The sequence below is a fragment of the Podarcis cretensis genome, assembly GCF_951804945.1.
Source record: "Podarcis cretensis genome assembly, chromosome: 13".
Classification (NCBI taxonomy): Eukaryota; Metazoa; Chordata; class Lepidosauria; order Squamata; family Lacertidae; genus Podarcis; species Podarcis cretensis.
Genome location: NC_137182.1, coordinates 18,131,229 through 18,147,500, shown reverse-complemented (window position 1 = coordinate 18,147,500; position 16,272 = coordinate 18,131,229). Strand labels below are relative to the sequence as shown.

At 42.5% G+C, this 16,272-nt stretch overlaps 2 protein-coding genes and 1 long non-coding RNA gene across 13 annotated transcripts in view; 1 reads left to right on the top strand and 2 right to left on the bottom strand.

Annotated features, from left to right (window-relative positions):
• The window catches only part of LOC307201183, an 18,195-nt gene extending 8,975 nt beyond the window's left edge, over positions 1-9,220 (top strand). The window contains exons 2-3 of the long non-coding RNA XR_013832622.1: positions 7,738-7,914; positions 9,137-9,220. This is a non-coding gene — a long non-coding RNA (uncharacterized lncRNA). The remainder of the gene's footprint in view (positions 1-7,737; positions 7,915-9,136) is intronic.
• LOC307200595 (uncharacterized protein) overlaps positions 1-16,272 on the bottom strand; it is a 188,433-nt gene that overhangs the window by 8,168 nt on the left and 163,993 nt on the right. Inside the window, exons 31-35 of one of the 11 annotated variants that reach the window (XM_079949155.1) lie at positions 12,922-13,109; positions 10,645-11,508; positions 9,151-9,378; positions 8,756-8,882; positions 7,699-8,605 (exon numbers count right to left, since the gene is read on the bottom strand). In XM_079949155.1, coding sequence (XP_079805281.1) covers positions 7,707-8,605; positions 8,756-8,882; positions 9,151-9,378; positions 10,645-11,508; positions 12,922-13,109 — 2,306 coding nt within the window. In that variant the 3' untranslated portion in view covers positions 7,699-7,706. Of the gene's footprint in view, positions 1-7,698; positions 8,606-8,755; positions 8,883-9,150; positions 9,379-10,644; positions 12,664-12,921; positions 13,110-16,272 lie in introns of those variants that run through there. The other 10 variants (XM_079949168.1, XM_079949164.1, XM_079949156.1 and 7 more) reach the window with 10 other exon arrangements.
• Positions 1-16,272, bottom strand: part of LOC307200761 (vomeronasal type-2 receptor 26-like) — a gene marked incomplete at its 3' end in the record, with an annotated part of 27,146 nt that extends 10,874 nt beyond the window's left edge. The window contains exon 1 of the mRNA XM_079949657.1: positions 16,004-16,272. The remainder of the gene's footprint in view (positions 1-16,003) is intronic.

The following is a 16,272-nucleotide window of genomic DNA, read 5'->3' as shown; positions in this document are numbered from 1 at the left end:
CCTATCGCCAGCGCAGATTTTGTCAGCTGATCCATAGTCTCCGGGCGGGGCGCGCGGGAGAGCTCATCTTTAACGGCTGGGGACAACCCCTCCTCAAACAGCATTCGTATGGGCGGGCTGTCCATATCCCATTCGAGCCTGTGTATTAGCATCGCAAAGCGGGACCAATAGTCTCTAACGGAAAGGTCCCCCTGCTTACATCTCATCAGCTCCCGTTGGGTCACACTCTCCCCCAATTGGCTGGAATACATAGCGTCCATCGCCTGAAAAAACTTCCGGACGTCCTTCATGGCGGGGTTATGCGCGGCCATTAGGGGTCTAACCCATTCCCTCGCGCTGCCCTCAAGATGCCCCACGATGTAAGCCACTTGCGCCGCCTCGTCAGCAAAATCATCATGCTGCAGCTGCAGTGCGTACTCTATTTCTGTCCGGAATCCATTATATTCTTGGGGTTTTCCCCCAAACTTGTGTACCAGTCCGGGCACCTTCTTTGCCACTGGGGTGGGTCTCACCTGCGCGTCCTGGGTGCGCCTCTCGTCCAGCCGCGCCATCAGCAGTGCTACATGCCGTTCCAGCTCCTGGTTCCTCTTCACCAGGTCCTGCGCCCCCGCAGCTGCCTCCGCTGCCCCGGCGCCTCCTGTCTGGCTCATGTTTCCACTGCTTACTCACGAGTAACAGCAAGCGACTGGCAGATTGCTGTAATGGTATTGTGTGGTTACTCGTGCGTAAACTGCCTCCACTTCGATTAGGTGGTTTGCTCAAACATGTTCAGGGTTAGAGCTCGCCCTCCGTGACCTGTTAGTCACTTGCAGAATCTGCCAGTGGGCGTTTCTTGAATCTCTTCCAGCATAAAAGCTGCTTGACCCCAAGTCTCCGCCTATGTTCCCTGCGCGGAACGCGTCTGCGCAAGTAAGGGGATGGCAAGGGCGTGCCAGCGCTCTCTCCGCTGGTTTCGGTTGAAGGGTCTTGGAGCCCTGACACCGATTCCTCCAGCTCCTCTCTATTGGTGTCACACTGAATTCCTTCCCCCAGACTGGTTCCCTCTCCGGCATCGCTCTGGAGCCCTGCCTCCGCTTCTCGCTCTGATGTCAGTTCCCTGACAGTCAGGTTCATGTGTTTCTCCATACACCAGTCAGAAAACACAGGCAGTAGCACTTAGCTTAGTTACAGCGGTGAAAGCTCCAAGAGAGGCTTCTTAGAGCCATGAGTTTTGAACTTGTAGCAACCAGCTAAGACCTTAAATGTTGCACTTCTTGGGTAGACTGATAGAGAGCAATAGGCCATGTATGTTATGTAATTAGGGTGAGGTAAGCTAGTTTTTGCTGTTTTGGGGACTGCTAAAATTCCAAGAGCACCTTGGTATCTTCCTTAAATGTAATTCTAAGGCAATTCTAAGGGGCAATATATAGATGTAATAAAGAAAAAATGATTAGCAAATACAAAAAGAATGGTTAATTAATGTATTTGAGATATCAAGATGTAAGAGAGAATTAACTTTACAATTGCCCAGATGTATTCAGTATTCACCCCTTCATGGATCACTGCCTTGCCGTGGCGAAGGGGCTTGAAGAACTCAGAGAAGCTATGAACTATGCCGAGCAGGGCACCCAAGATGAACAGGTCATAGTGGAGAGTTTTGACCAAACGTGATCCACCTGGAGGGGAAACCGGCAAGCCACTCCAGTATCCCTGCCAAGAAAACTCCATGGACAAAGACAACAGGCATATAAAAGTTATGACGCTGGAAGATGAGCCCCTCAGGTCGGAAGGCGTCCAACATGCTACTGGGGAAGAGGGGAGGGCAAGTACAAGTAGATCCAGAGCTGATGAAGCGGCTGGGCCAAAGCCGAAAGGACGCTCAGTTGCGGATATGCCTGGAAGCGAAAGGAAAGTCCAATGCTGTAAAGAAAAATATTGCATAGGAACCTGGAATGTAAGAACCATGAACATGGGTAAGTTGGAGGTGGTCAAAAATGAGATGGCAAGAATAAATATTGACATCCTGGGCATCAGTGAACTAAAATGGACGGGAATGGGTGAATTCAGTTTGGATGACCATCATATCTACTACTGTGGGCAAGAAACCCGTAAAAGAAATGGAGTGGCCCTCATAGTCAACAAAAGAGTGGCAAAAGCTGTACTGGGATGCAATCTCAAAAATGATAGAATGATCTCGATACGAATCCAAGGCAGACCTTTTAACATCACAGTAATCCAAGTTTATGCACCAACTACTGGTGCTGAAGAAACTGAAATTGACCAATTCTATGAAGACTTACAACACCTTATAGAAGTGACACCAAAGAAGGATGTTCTTCTCATTATAGGGGATTGGAATGCTAAAGTAGGGAGTCAAGAGATAAAAGGAACAACTGGCAAGTTTGGCCTTGGAGATCAAAACGAAGCAGGGCAAAGGCTAATAGAGTTCTGTCAAGAGAACAAGCTGGTCATCACAAACACGCTTTTCCAACAACACAAGAGACGACTCTACACATGGACATCACCAGATGGGCAGCATCGAAATCAGATTGATTATATTCTCTGCAGCCAAAGATGGAGAAGCTCTATACAGTCAGCAAAAACAAGACCTGGAGCTGACTGTGGCTCAGATCATCAGCTTCTTATAGCAAAATTCAAGCTTAAACTGAAGAAAGTAGGAAAAACCATTGGGCCGGTAAGATACAATCTAAGTCAAATCCCTTATGAATACACAGTGGAAGTGAGGAACAGGTTTAAGGATTTAGATTTGGTGGACAGAGTGCCTGAAGAACTATGGATGGAGGCTCGTAACATTATACAGGAGGCAGCAACGAAAACCATCCCAATGAAAAGGAAATGCAAGAAAGCAAAGTGGCTGTCCAATGAGGCCTTACAAATAGCGGGGGAGAGAAGGCAAGCAAAATGCAAGGGAGATCGTGAAACATACAGGAAATTGAATGCAGATTTCCAAAGAATAGCAAGGAGAGACAAGAAGACCTTCTTAAACAAGCAATGCAAAGAAATAGAGGAAAGCAATAGAATGGGAAGAACCAGAGATCTGTTCAAGAAAATTGGAGATATGAAAGGAACATTTCATACAAAGATTTCCATAATAAAGGACAAAAGTGGAAAGGACCTAACAGAAGCAGAAGACATCAAGAAGAGGTGGCAAGAATACACAGAGGAATTATACCAGAAAGAAACGGATGTCTCATATACCCCAGGTAGTGTGGTTGCTGACCTTGAGCCAGACATCCTGGAGAGTGAAGTCAAATGGGCCTTAGAAAGCACTGCAAATAACAAGGCCAGTGGAAGTGATGGTATTCCAGCTGAACTATTTAAAATTTTAAAAGATGATGCTGTTAAGGTGCTACACTCAATATGCCAGCAAGTTTGGAAAGCTCAGCAGTGGCCAGAAGATTGGAGAAGATCAGTCTACATCCCAATCCCAAAGAAGGGCAGTGCCAAAGAATGCTCCAACTATCGCACAATTGCACTAATTTCTCACGCTAGCAAGGTTATGCTTAAAATTCTACAAGGAAGGCTCAAGCAGTATGTGGACCGAGAACTCCCAGAAGTGCAAGCTGGATTTAGAAGAGGCAGAGGAACCAGAGACCAAATTGCAAACATGCGCTGGATTATGGAGAAAGCTAGAGAGTTCCAGAAAGACATTTACTTCTGCTTCATTGACTATGCAAAAGCCTTTGACTGTGTCGACCATGGCAAACTATGGCAAGTTCTTAAAGAAATGGGAGTGCCTGATCACCTCATCTGTCTCCTGAGAAATCTCTATGTGGGACAAGAAGCTACAGTTAGAACTGGATATGGAACAACTGACTGGTTCAAAATTGGGAAAGGAGTACGACAAGGCTGCATTTTGTCTCCCTGCTTATTTAACTTATATGCAGAATTCATCATGCGAAAGGCTGGGCTGGATGAATCCCTAGCCGGAATTAAGATTGCCGGAAGAAATATCAACAACCTCAGATATGCAGATGACACAACCTTGATGGCAGAAAGTGAGGAGGAATTAAAGAACCTTTTATTGAGAGTGAAAGAGGAGAGTGCAAAATATGGTCTGAAGCTCAACATCAAAAAAACGAAGATCATGGCTACTGGTCCCATCACCTCCTGGCAAATAGAAGGGGAAGAAATGGAGGCAGTGAGAGATTTTACTTACTTGGGCTCCATGATCACTGCAGATGGTGACAGCAGCTACGAAATTAAAAGACGCCTGCTTCTTGGGAGAAGGGCAATGACAGGCCTAGACAGCATCTTGAGAAGTAGAGACATCACCTTGCCAACAAAGGTCCGTATAGTTAAAGCTATGGTTTTCCCAGTAGTGATGTATGGAAGTGAGAGCTGGACCATAAAGAAGGCTGATTGCCGAAGAATTGATGCTTTTGAATTGTGGTGCTGGAGGAGACTCTTGAGAGTCCCATGGACTGCAAGAAGATCAAACCTCTCCATTCTGAAGGAAATCAGCCCTGAGTGCTCACTGGAAGGACAGATTGTGAAGCTGAGGCTCCAGTACTTTGGCCACCTCATGAGAAGAGAAGACTCCCTGGAGAAGACCCTGATGTTGGGAAAGATGGAGGGCACAAGGAGAAGGGGGCGACAGAGGATGAGATGGTTAGATAGTGTTTTCGAGGTTACCAGCATGAGTCTGACCAAGCTGCGGGGGGCAGTGGAGGACAGGAGTGCCTGGCGTTCTCTGGTCCATGGGGTCACGAAGAGTCGGACACGACTAAACGACTAAACAACAACAACAAATTCAGTATTCATAGTGGGTCATGGAATAAAATAGTCTTTTTATTTACCAATCTTCTTGTTCCACCATTTTTCAAAGAATGTGAGATAATATTGTATTTTCTAATTAAAAGGACTTTTATTGTACTCATGTTCAAAATGCTTTTTCTCCAAAATATTCATTCAGAACTAAACACTCCCATCTTCTGAACCAAAGCCCATTAGCAATACCACCATTGTTATAAGTAAGAACAATGAGGCCGGAAGAACATCACCCAGCTGTGAGGCGTGAAGGTCGCTCTCCTCAAGACCTTTTCCACCTGGCCCAGGGGGCGAGGCCCAGACTCACCAGCCCTACTGAAGAGGCTCCTCATGAGGCCGGAGGAACATCACCCAGCTATAGTTTTATTGTTTTATTTGTTTTAATATGCTGTACACCACTTTGAGATTTTTATTAAAAATATAAAGCTGTATAGAAATTGAGAGACCAGTTGGTTAAAGGTATACAGGTCGGAGCTAAACAGTATAAACTGAGAGCTTATGCAGATGACTTAATTTTGACATTACAGGAGCCAGAATCTAGTACCAAAAGAGTTCTAGACTTAATTCATGAATTTGGTCAAGTGAGAGGTTTTAAACTGAATAAGTTAAAAACTAAAGTTTTAGAGAAAAATCTAACACCAACTGAAAAAGAAAAGTTTCAGAATGAGACTGGTTTGACTGTGGTTAAGAAAGTGAAATACCTGGGGATTAATATGACAGCAAAAAATGTGAACTTATTTAAAGATAATTACAAAAAATGTTAGACAGAAGTGAAAAAAGATTTAGAAATATGGTCAAACTTGAAGCTTTCCTTGTTGGGCCGAATTGCAGTCATAAAGATGAATGTATTGCCTAGAATGTTGTTTTTGTTTCAAACATTGCAGATTGTGGACAAGATGGACTGTTTCAAGAAGTGGCAGAAAGATATCTCTAGATTTGTCTGGCAGGGCAAGAAGCCCAGAATAAAATTTAAGATATTAACTGATGTAAAGGAAAGGGGTGGATTTGCCCTGCCAGACCTCAAACTTTACTACGAATCAGCAGCATTCTGCTGGCTGAAAGATTGGCTGCTTCTTCAGAACACAGACATTTTGGACTTAGAAGGATTTAATAATGCTTTTGGGTGGCATGCATATTTGTGGTACGACAAGGTTAAAGTACATAAAGCATTCAAAAACCACATTGTCAGGAAAGCATTGTTCAATGTTTGGATAAGATACAAAGATTTACTGGAAAATAAAACACCAAGGTGGTTGTCACCAATGGAAGCGAAAGCTTATAAAAGACTCAATATGGAGTCCAAATGGCCAAAATATTGGGAAATTTTGGAACAAGAGGGAGACAAATTAAAACTGCAGAGCTTTGAGAAATTAAAAAATAAAGTGCGAGATTGGCTTCATTATTGTCAGATAATGGAGGCTTATAAATTGGACAAGAAAATTGGATTCCAGGTGGAAAAATCAAAATTAGAAACAGAACTTTTAGAACCTAAAACCAAGATTCTGTCAAAGATGTATAACTTGCTGCTGAAATGGAATACTCAGGATGAAACGGTGAAGTCTGTTATGATTAAGTGGGCACAGGATGTTGGACATAACATTATGTTTGCTGACTGGGAACAGTTATGGACCACCGGTATGAAATTTACGGCATGTAATGCCTTGAGAGAGAATATTATGAAAATGATTTACGGATTGTACATGACCCCAGTCAAGCTTGCAAAAATTTATCATCTGCCCGATAATAAATGTTGGAAATGTAAAGAGACTGAAGGTACATTCTTTCACCTTTGGTGGACGTGCCCAAGGATTAAGGCTTTCTGGGAAATGATCTATAATGAAATGAAAAAGGTATTTAAATATACCTTTCTGAAGAAACCAGAGGCCTTCTTCTGGGCATGGTCAGCCAATTGGTGTCAAAGAAGGATAGAAATTTTTTTATGTATGCGACAAAAGCAGCAAGAATACTCATCGCAAAATATTGGAAGACACAAGATCTACCCACTCTGGAAGAATGGCAGATGAAGATGATTGACTATATGGGACTGGCAGAAATGACCGGCAGAATCCGAGACCAGGGAAAAGAGTCGGCGGAAGAAGATTGGAAGAAGTTTAAAGACTACTTGCAGAAACACTGTAAAATTAAGGAATGTTAGAGAGATGTTGGAAAGTAACTAAGTGGTTTTCAGCTGTAATGCTTAAGAGATAGAAAATAAGGATTTGAAATAAGTAAGACATAATGGTAAGGATTTGCTGAACAAACAATTTGAATTGGAATATAAGAAAGGGTGGTATGAGGAGGTCTGGAAATTAAGGTAAAAGAAAATATGTAAATGGAATTCATATGTGTTCTTTTGTTTCTTCTTGTTTTTAAATTGTTTTTAATTTTTGTATTTTTGTATTCCTGTTCTTTTTTCTTCTTTTTTCTTTTTTGTTATAATGTATTAATTTTGAAACTTTAATAAATATTTATATAAAAAAGAAATTGAAAAGTAGCTAAAAAATAAAAAATAAAAAAAACAGAAATTGTGTAGCAAATATTGCCTGTAACTACTGAAATCAATGGTACTGATTAATCATGATAGTAGCAGTTCCACTGAAACCTTACTTACTGGAGAATCACATAGAAAAGAATAAGGAGAAGCGTTCTAAGCCTCCCAATGTATTGTTTTCTCTTTTTCAGTGTATAATTAACCACCATCTGATGTTCTAGTCAGGCCTTCATACTTTGCAGTACCCATGACAGTTTCTTAGTTTCCAAAACGTTGAAAACAGTTGTGGACCCCTATTTCAGAAAGACCACAGAGGATTTTAAAAGGAATTGCACATAGGACTTGTAACAGATAAAATACAGCATGGTTATACGATGTGGAAAAAGAGAGATTAATTTGCCCATATTCTGATAGAACAAATAAACAGAGATGATAGGTTAATTTGTTATTTCTTCTTTATTAACTTCTCCTTGCAGTTCAAATCAGGCCTTAACACAATGATGTAGCATTTGGGAGCAAAGATGGAGCCCAGTAAGCCAGCACTGGAGGCCAAGATGGAGAAGATCTCCACAGCCACCATGTATTTCCCCTTGGTGCTCAGGTACACTGGAACAAAGGAGATCCAAACACTACAAAACAAGAACATGCTGAAGGTGATGAATTTGGCTTCATTGAAGCTCTCAGGCAGTTTCCTGGCAAAAAAGGCCACAACAAAGCTGAAAACGGCCAAAAAGCCCATGTAGCCCAGGACGCAGTAAAACAGGGCAACTGACCCTTCGTTGCAGCCTAAAATGATTTCCCTCATCACAGACTGCATGTCAGAATCAGGAAATGGGGGAGAGGTTCCTAACCACACAGCACAAATGCCTGCTTGGATAAGGGAACAAGAAAACACAATGATGCTTGCCAGTCTTTTCCCCACCCACTTCCTCATTCGGGATCCTGGTTTGGTGGCTACAAAGGCCAGAATCACCGTGATTGTTTTGGCCAGCACACAAGAAACGGTCACTGTGAAAACAAGGCCAAAAGCCATTTGTCGGAGCAGGCAGCTCACTCTTTCTGGAGGGCTGAGGAAGATCAATGGGCAGAGGAAGCAGAGCAGGAGGAAAGTGAGGAGAGTGTAGGTGAGGTCCCGGTTGTTTGCTCTGACAATGGGTGTGTCCTGATGTTTAATGAAGATGGCAAGGACTAATATTGTGAGGAGAAAGAGAGAAAGAGCCAACAATGCTAAGCTCATTCCCAGAGGCTCTTTAAAAGACAGGAAGCTGATGGTCTTTGGAATGCAATGCGATTGGTCTCTGTGTGGATAGTGATCTTCGGGGCACCCAACACAGTCATCCATGTCTGGAGAGAAAATAATATATTCAGATTTCAAATGTTCTGGATAGCAACTACAAATGCTACCGGTGTGGAACTCTTAAGGTTAAAACAGAAATATCACAGATGTCTCCTTCATACATTTGAAAAGTACCATCTATATATTGTGTCTCCTACCTTTCTGGGATGAAATCTTGCCTTGAGGACATGGAGCACAATCATAGCAGCAGAATGGCTCCCCCTCTTTCTTTTCCTTCCTGGAACCAGGAGGGCAATTTGAGTTACATAGCGAAATGGGTGAAACCTGCCCATATAAATAAACACATAAACATTTTAGCACACAGAAATTAGTAGTATTTTCCCCAACCCCCAAGTAGAAATAGGAAGACACTAAAATACTTATTCCAAATTCAGAGCCAAACTACTCATTTTTCTATTCATGCTTTAAAAAAAGTGTGCTCAACCTGACCATCTGGCGAACAAATATCTCAAATGGAGCGCGATCTGTTGGAATGTAATGTTAAAGATATTCTCTTTTCCTTTCTCTCATGGATGTAGGAATTATGCCTCACCTGGTGAAAGCTGTGGTGCCACACCATTCTGTTGTCATCAATGGAAATCAGCTGGGCTGGGACAGCCTCCTCACCCAGTCTTCCAACCTTGACTCTCCTGAAGGAGTTATTTGGAAAAGTGACTATGTTGGCAATATCAAAGCCAGCTTCTACTTCCCTGCTCTCACTGAAAGATACCGTTTCTCCAGCAGAGTTGTTAAAGGAGACACTCCTAAGGAAGGGATGGAGCTGCATTGGAGGAAATATAGGAACTATGAAGTAATGCATATGTCTCTCCTTACTGACACTCAGGATGCCTCCAACGTTCAGTACTGGCAGGTACTGCTATTCAAACAGAATCCACTCATTGGAATTGGTTCGTAAGGCGAGCATTCCCATAGTTGGCCAAATATTTCCTTTCTTTCCTACAGGGAAAATCCTAATGCATTCCAGACCAGTTCCCACTGCCTGGATATGTCACATCCCATGGAAGAGAATTGTAGGGTAACCAGCCTCATATAAGCATCATGCAGACATCTAATCAACGTATGAAGGGGGTTAATGCCATGGAGTAAGCTGTCCTATCAGGCTTCGTCTATGTCACTTCCCTTCACTTTGGGAGGAAATGGGCAACAAAGCCTTTTGGCTTTGGGGAAACTCAGCCTACATGTGAATATCAACTAAAGCCTTTGTTTTGTGAAAGATTTGGAAAGAAAATAAGAGGCCCTCTTGTGACGCAGTTTTTAATCCGGATCCGCCATTACGAGACTATATTGCAAGATTAATTATCAGAGGAGGAGGCGAGCCATTGCTCTGTTATCATGTTTGTATTCTAAATTCGATGGCAAATCTTCCCTGGAAAGACTGATTTATGGCGCAACTTGTCTGGGAAAATTAATGAGCAGACCCTTAGATTCTATTACATCGGAACTGAGAAAGATGGCGCCTGCCGCCCGAGCAGGACTTTTGGATCAGCGTGTGAAGATTTATTGCAAACAAACGACTTCCCAGCTTTTAAAAAAGGGAGAGCCTTACAAAGTTCACACAGAAGCATAATAATGCTTACTTTAACTCGCCTGTGGAAACAACTCAGAGGCTATTAAGAAGAAAAAGGATAACAGCAAGAAGATCAAAAGATGGGACTGGTGAACACTAAAAGCAGCAGAAATATGAGATGACTGGACCCTTACTGAACTCGAAGCATGGGAACGCCCAACAAAAATTTATAATTTGGCAAAATATTTGGACTTTATGATATGTATTGGTATAATTCGGAATAATGAATGTGATATGATTGGATTGTTAAATGGAAAACTTAATAAAAAATATTAAAAAAAACAAAAACAAAGAAGCAGCAGAGTGCAGGATTCACACCTACTGCTTAACAACTGGAGGAGCAACTTATCTCTGTACGTTAAGGATCCTAGTCTACAGTCAGTACTTGAAAATTTTCAGTGTACTCTTCTCCATTTCACTGCCCATGTCAAATAACTTGTATGTTATAATAGGCATTACCTGCCAAGGCTGCAGTTTCTGAAGCTTCTGCATCCCTCCTTTCACTACTGCCCTGTATTTGGTCCCGGGCAAGAACATGGCATGTAGAGCGTGTGCTGTGGCATAAACAGCATTATAGATGCTATAGCTGTGGCTTGTTATGCTCATCTCAAAGCCAGACGAAGGGAGATTTTCCAGCTTCTCCTCGCCAGTGCAGGCTCCACTGGCCTGCTCCTCTGTATTGGAGTTTGGAAATAAACAGAGAAATACCTGTGCCCAGAACTGCTTGACAAAGCCATTTCCATTCTCCTCAAAAGGATTTTGTGCCTGAAGAAAGGCTTTGAATCCTTGTACCACATTTGAATAAACTGCAAAGGAGAGGGAACCGTGGAAGACTTGAATATCCATGCTCATTTGATAGGTCAATGCTGTGAAATCCACCTGTGCTGTCAGAATCCACACCTTGCACACAGATATTTCATTAATATTTTCCATTTCACCTAGCACTAGCATTATTCGCAAGCGAACCATGGATGTTGTTCCTCCATAGAAAACAACAACCTTGGCTTCACTTTCCATAATAACATGATAGATTTGGATTAAGTCAGTCTGCAAATCATAAAACTCTGCCAAATATGTGATTTTCAGGGTTGTCTCTGAGAAGGCCAAGCAAATGCCTTTCTGGGAGAGCAGAGGTTTCAGGGTCTGAATAAATCTCTCTCCACTGTCATTATCCACTGCGAGCAGCCCAACCCATGTCCAACCAAAGTGCAGAAGTAACTCAACAATCCCAGTGTACTGATGGGCTTCATTGGGCACCATCCTATAGAAGGAAGTAGAATGGCTTTGACCAGGATCTTCTGGAGCAAAGGAACCATAAGTGAGCTAAAGGGAATAAAGAGGCATAATTCTTAAATGTAGAAGAAGGATTGTATGTGTATTCAGGGCCTGCCTGCCATGGAGACAAGATGAGCCAGTTGCCTCAGGAAGGGTACTCCAGAAAGTTGGGAGGGTGGCCGATTTGGCCTCCATGGAGTGCTGCCCTGCTTTGCTCTCCTTTCTTCTCATCTTCTGTCTCCAGTTCATTCTCCTTGCTTTCCTACCCTGCTGCTGTCCCTCTCCCTATTTTCCTTCTCCATTTCATCCCCTTTGTTTAATCACAACATTTCACCTCCACATTTTATGACGTCCTGCCTTCCCCTACTTTCCAAGCCTCTGTTGTACTACAGACGCACAGAATCACACACAAATGCCAGAACGTGTGCACAGCTGCCTCCTGACAGGCAGGCTTCCAGATTTGCAAAAGAGCAGCTTCAGTCTTCAGCCAGTAAGCCACAGGCAAAGTTGGAAGTAATGTCAATTTGCAGAATGGAATGTGGAGGTGTTTTGTTTTTTTTAGGAGTTGGAGTAAGGAAGCGAGGTGCGATGAGCTATCTGCCATGAGCACAGTACCTTCTCAGTCAGGAGGACGGAAAGCAGGAATGGGGTGGGGGTGGGGGGGTGTTTCCTGAGCCCCAACCGTGGATAAGTTACAGCCTTATATAACTAGCATGTTTAGCTCTAGTTAATGCATGAGGGTGTAAAGGCCCTAGAGTAGTAAGCTGCTGTTGCCAATCTTGTGTAGGTCTTGCCTCCTTCACCTCCGGTGAAAGAGGGGACCTTTCTGCCAACACATCAGCCAAAGTGCAACGTTTGTTGGCCAATCGAGACCATTCTCTGCATGCCTCAGTAGAAGTTCTGTACAGGACCATTTCCAAACATAAAGAGAAAGTCACCTATTGAAAATCCTAGTATTGACCTTTCAAAGCTCTAAATTGTCTGAACCTCATATATCTAGAGGGCCATCTTCTCCCATACCACCCACACTTCTTGGTTTATTGGGTGAGGCCAGGTCACACCTAATACATTCTGCTGCCTGAGATAGAAACCAACTGGTCCTGCCATTGAATCCTCCTTCAATATACCAATAGGACCACATCACTCCCACTGCACTTGGGACACCAGGCTAGTTAGAGAAGTCAGGGGAGGCACTGCTCAGACCTAGAGCAGAAAGAAAAGGCAAGTGTGTTTAAGAAGGCGAGAGAAGGCTGCTGATCTAGAGCAGACATGTTAAAAGGCTGCTGATGGCTCACTACTATTTTTTTTGTGCTACACAGGTTATTTAATTTGCAAGGCCCACAGGAAACACATTTTGTGAAGAGCAGGACCACCCTCCTTTTTCAGCCACAACTCTACAAACGTTTTTGGATAGAAAAGATCATGGTGATTGAGTGTGAAGAGTCCAAGGCAGTATCTTACCTGGGGAATCTTGTAGATGCTCAATATGTCTGCCATGTAGAGGGAGGTATCAAAGTCCAGCCCCCCAATAACTGCCACCAGGTGTTTCTGGGTGTCGCACTTGTAGTTGGGTATAAATGTGGAGGGAAGATTCAGAGCAGCCCGGTAGGTCATCCTTTCACTGAAGTAACTGTCATAGATGTGGAATCCTAAGGTGATATTTGGTAAGATCTTGGGGTTCTCATTGATCTCCTTGACAGCAAATATCAAGGCCAGAATATGCTGGTAGTTCTTTGGCACAACACTGCAATGAGAATTTCATGCTATATATTTGAAACATATGCTATGCAATTTAAAAGGGGGGGGGGGAGGCTTGACAATTCTTCAGCATTTTAGTTGAAATTGTGTCCTATTATATATGCCAAGGAGTTTCCCCTGAAGGAATACATCCCACTTTTATACTTGTAGTTCACTTTTATTAATACAGTGGTACCTCAGGTTACAGATGCCTCAGGTTACAGACGCTTCAGTTTAAAGTCTCCGCTAACCCAGAAATAGTACCTCGGATTAAGAACTTTGCTTCAGGATGAGAACAGAAATCGTGTGGCAGCGGCACAGTGGCAGCAGAAGGCCCCATAAGCTAAAGTGGTAGCTCAGGTTACAAACAGTTTCAGGTTAAGAACGGACTTCCAGAACAAATTAAGTTCTTAACCCAAGGTACCACTGTATATGCATCTTTACGGAAACTTTACATCTGTATAGGAATTTTTGCATACATGACTTGGCTAGAAGATTGCACTGCAAAATCTGGAGGAATATAAATTTCAAATGAAGGCTCTGTTTTGGTTTAGATACCTTTTTAGAGCAAGCAAATTTTGGTAGGTTCATATTTAAATGTCAATTGAGTGGTAAGAACTGAGCAGCCTCCTACCTTAAAGTAGACACCAGCTCACTTGTTCTGATCTTCAACACAAAATATAGCTTAATATTTAAGCCTCAGCTGTCCACTTTCACCTCAGCTTGCTTTGGTTTTTCCCTCACACCTCCCTCCTTACAGTTAACTGACAGTTAACTGCCATTTCCCAACTGCCCCAAATGACAGTAAACTGCCATTTCTTGGCTGATCAGAACCTTCAGCCAATTAGTCTGTTGTTGCCCAGGCCAATTGGAATAAATGGACCTGATCCAGCCCTGTCTATAAATGAAATTCCCTCTCTTCCCCTGTCACCAGTCCTCTGTCATTGAACAAGCCTGCACCATAGTGACAGCACAAGGCTACAGACATTGACAGTCACACAGAGACATCAACAGAAGCCTTAAAATATTTCAAAACCATGAAGCTGATTAATAATAATAATAATAATAATAATAATAATAATAATAATAATAATAATAATATACCCCCTTCATCCAAAGAACTAACATGATAAAAATAAAGTGTACAGACTGCCCTTTGGGCTTAGACATATACAAATCGGTTATTTACAGGTACTGAGCTGATCCAACAAAAAGGCTGTATCGAAATGCAGAGAGGCAGGTAGCCAGGCTTAATGGAGTAGTTATCATCATATTCTAACATGTGACACATTTTAAACTGGGAGGGTCATGTAAGACTAGCCTGACTTGGATGAGAACAACTGAATGAGAATTTCACCTCAAAGGAGAGGTGAGCTTTTAAGACCCTTCACCCCAAACTTTCAGAGGTGAAGTCCAATATTCAGAACAGAGAAGGGATTTCCATCTTAAACTAGGTAAGTTTAAGTTGTGGCTCCTCTTGTGAAACTCTTCTTGGAAGAAATTTGGTGGGATGTGGGGAGGAGAGAACACATGAATGAAAGACTCACTCTCTCATCTCACTGATGACACATTCAGATCTCCATTTCCCTCCCTCCCAGCCAACTCAAAAGCTCTGAAATGGTCCCCCCTCCCCGACACCTCTGCCTGGAAGGAAATCCCTCTGAAATCAGTGGAACAGGCTTCTCAGTAAGCCTGGTTAGCGCTGGGGGATGTTTCTGTACCACCTGATTACTTGATACATGAAGTATTTACAAGGTATTAAGAAGTTGATGGGTGGTTAGCCTTTCTGTGAAGTCTACTTTGTCAAAAGAGGTAAAGAGGTGAGAAGCAAGTCCGCCAACAATAAGATCACCAGGTTGGTAGTATTCATGAGGAATTCTGGACAGATCACGGATGGTGCAACGTGTATGTTTGCACACCATATGAGGCAGATGAAAGAGAATGGGCACAACAAACAGCAACATACTGAGGCAAATACTCTTTCTCATCCGCCACCCTCATTTCCAGCTGGAAAATGAACCTTAGCTGCAGAACCACGCTCAGTACAATACTCTGCCTTGACAGGAACAGCACTTTCCTACCAATTCACAGATTAAAATCCTATTTTACATCTCAAAAAAGAGAAAAGCAGAAATCCTTTCTCTTCCTCTTCCCTCTCCCTTGCTTATAATGGCAGGAAGGTGTTTTATGCCCATGTTTAGACTCTGGCTAATATTGTCTGGAAATCTATGGAGACATTATTCAAGAGAGACTTAGTCATGGCGAGATTGATAATTACAGCTGTGATGATAACTAGGTCTCTCTACATCAAAAACAACAAAATGAAAAAACACCAGCACATGCTTGTGTTATTTCATCAAAATGGTTTCTGTCTGTTTATGGGATGACAAAAGAGCATGCAAAAATAACTACAAGGAGTCTGCTATCAGTGCTGAAAAGCTTCATCTGAAGAGTGGAAATAATAAGTCTGACCTCCAAAAATTCCACGATGAACATCTGTTCATTAATTTACTGACAATCATACTAAGACTGAAAAATTGTGAAAGAGATTGAGTTATGACAGATGATTTGTGTAGGTTGCAAGGAAAATTAAGTATAAAAAGGGAGAATTCCCTGGATGCCAAGATCCAGGTTTGGGGCAAGTACTCTTTGGTGAGAGAACCCCAGCAGATATTTCAAATCACAAAATATTCAGCAAAGGCGTGGAAATATAGGTTGTTAGATCTTAAAAATATACCCTCATGAGTTCCAAAACTTTCCTCTCCCCTTACCATTGAAAAGGACCACACATCTGGTCAGTGAAAACTGGCTTACTTACAAACTCTTCAAAGGTCAGGTTCATGTGTTTCTCCATACATCAGTCAGAAAACAGAGGCAGTAACACTTGGCTTAGTCACAGTGGTGAAAGCTCCAAATTATTGGTATCGGAGTCCAAGAGAGGCTTCTTAGAGCCATGAGTTTTGAACTTGTAGCAACCAGCTAAGACCTTAAATGTTGCATTTCTTGGGTAGACTGATAGAGAGCAATAGGCCATGTATGTTATGTAATTAGGGTGAGGTAAGCCTGTTTTTGCTG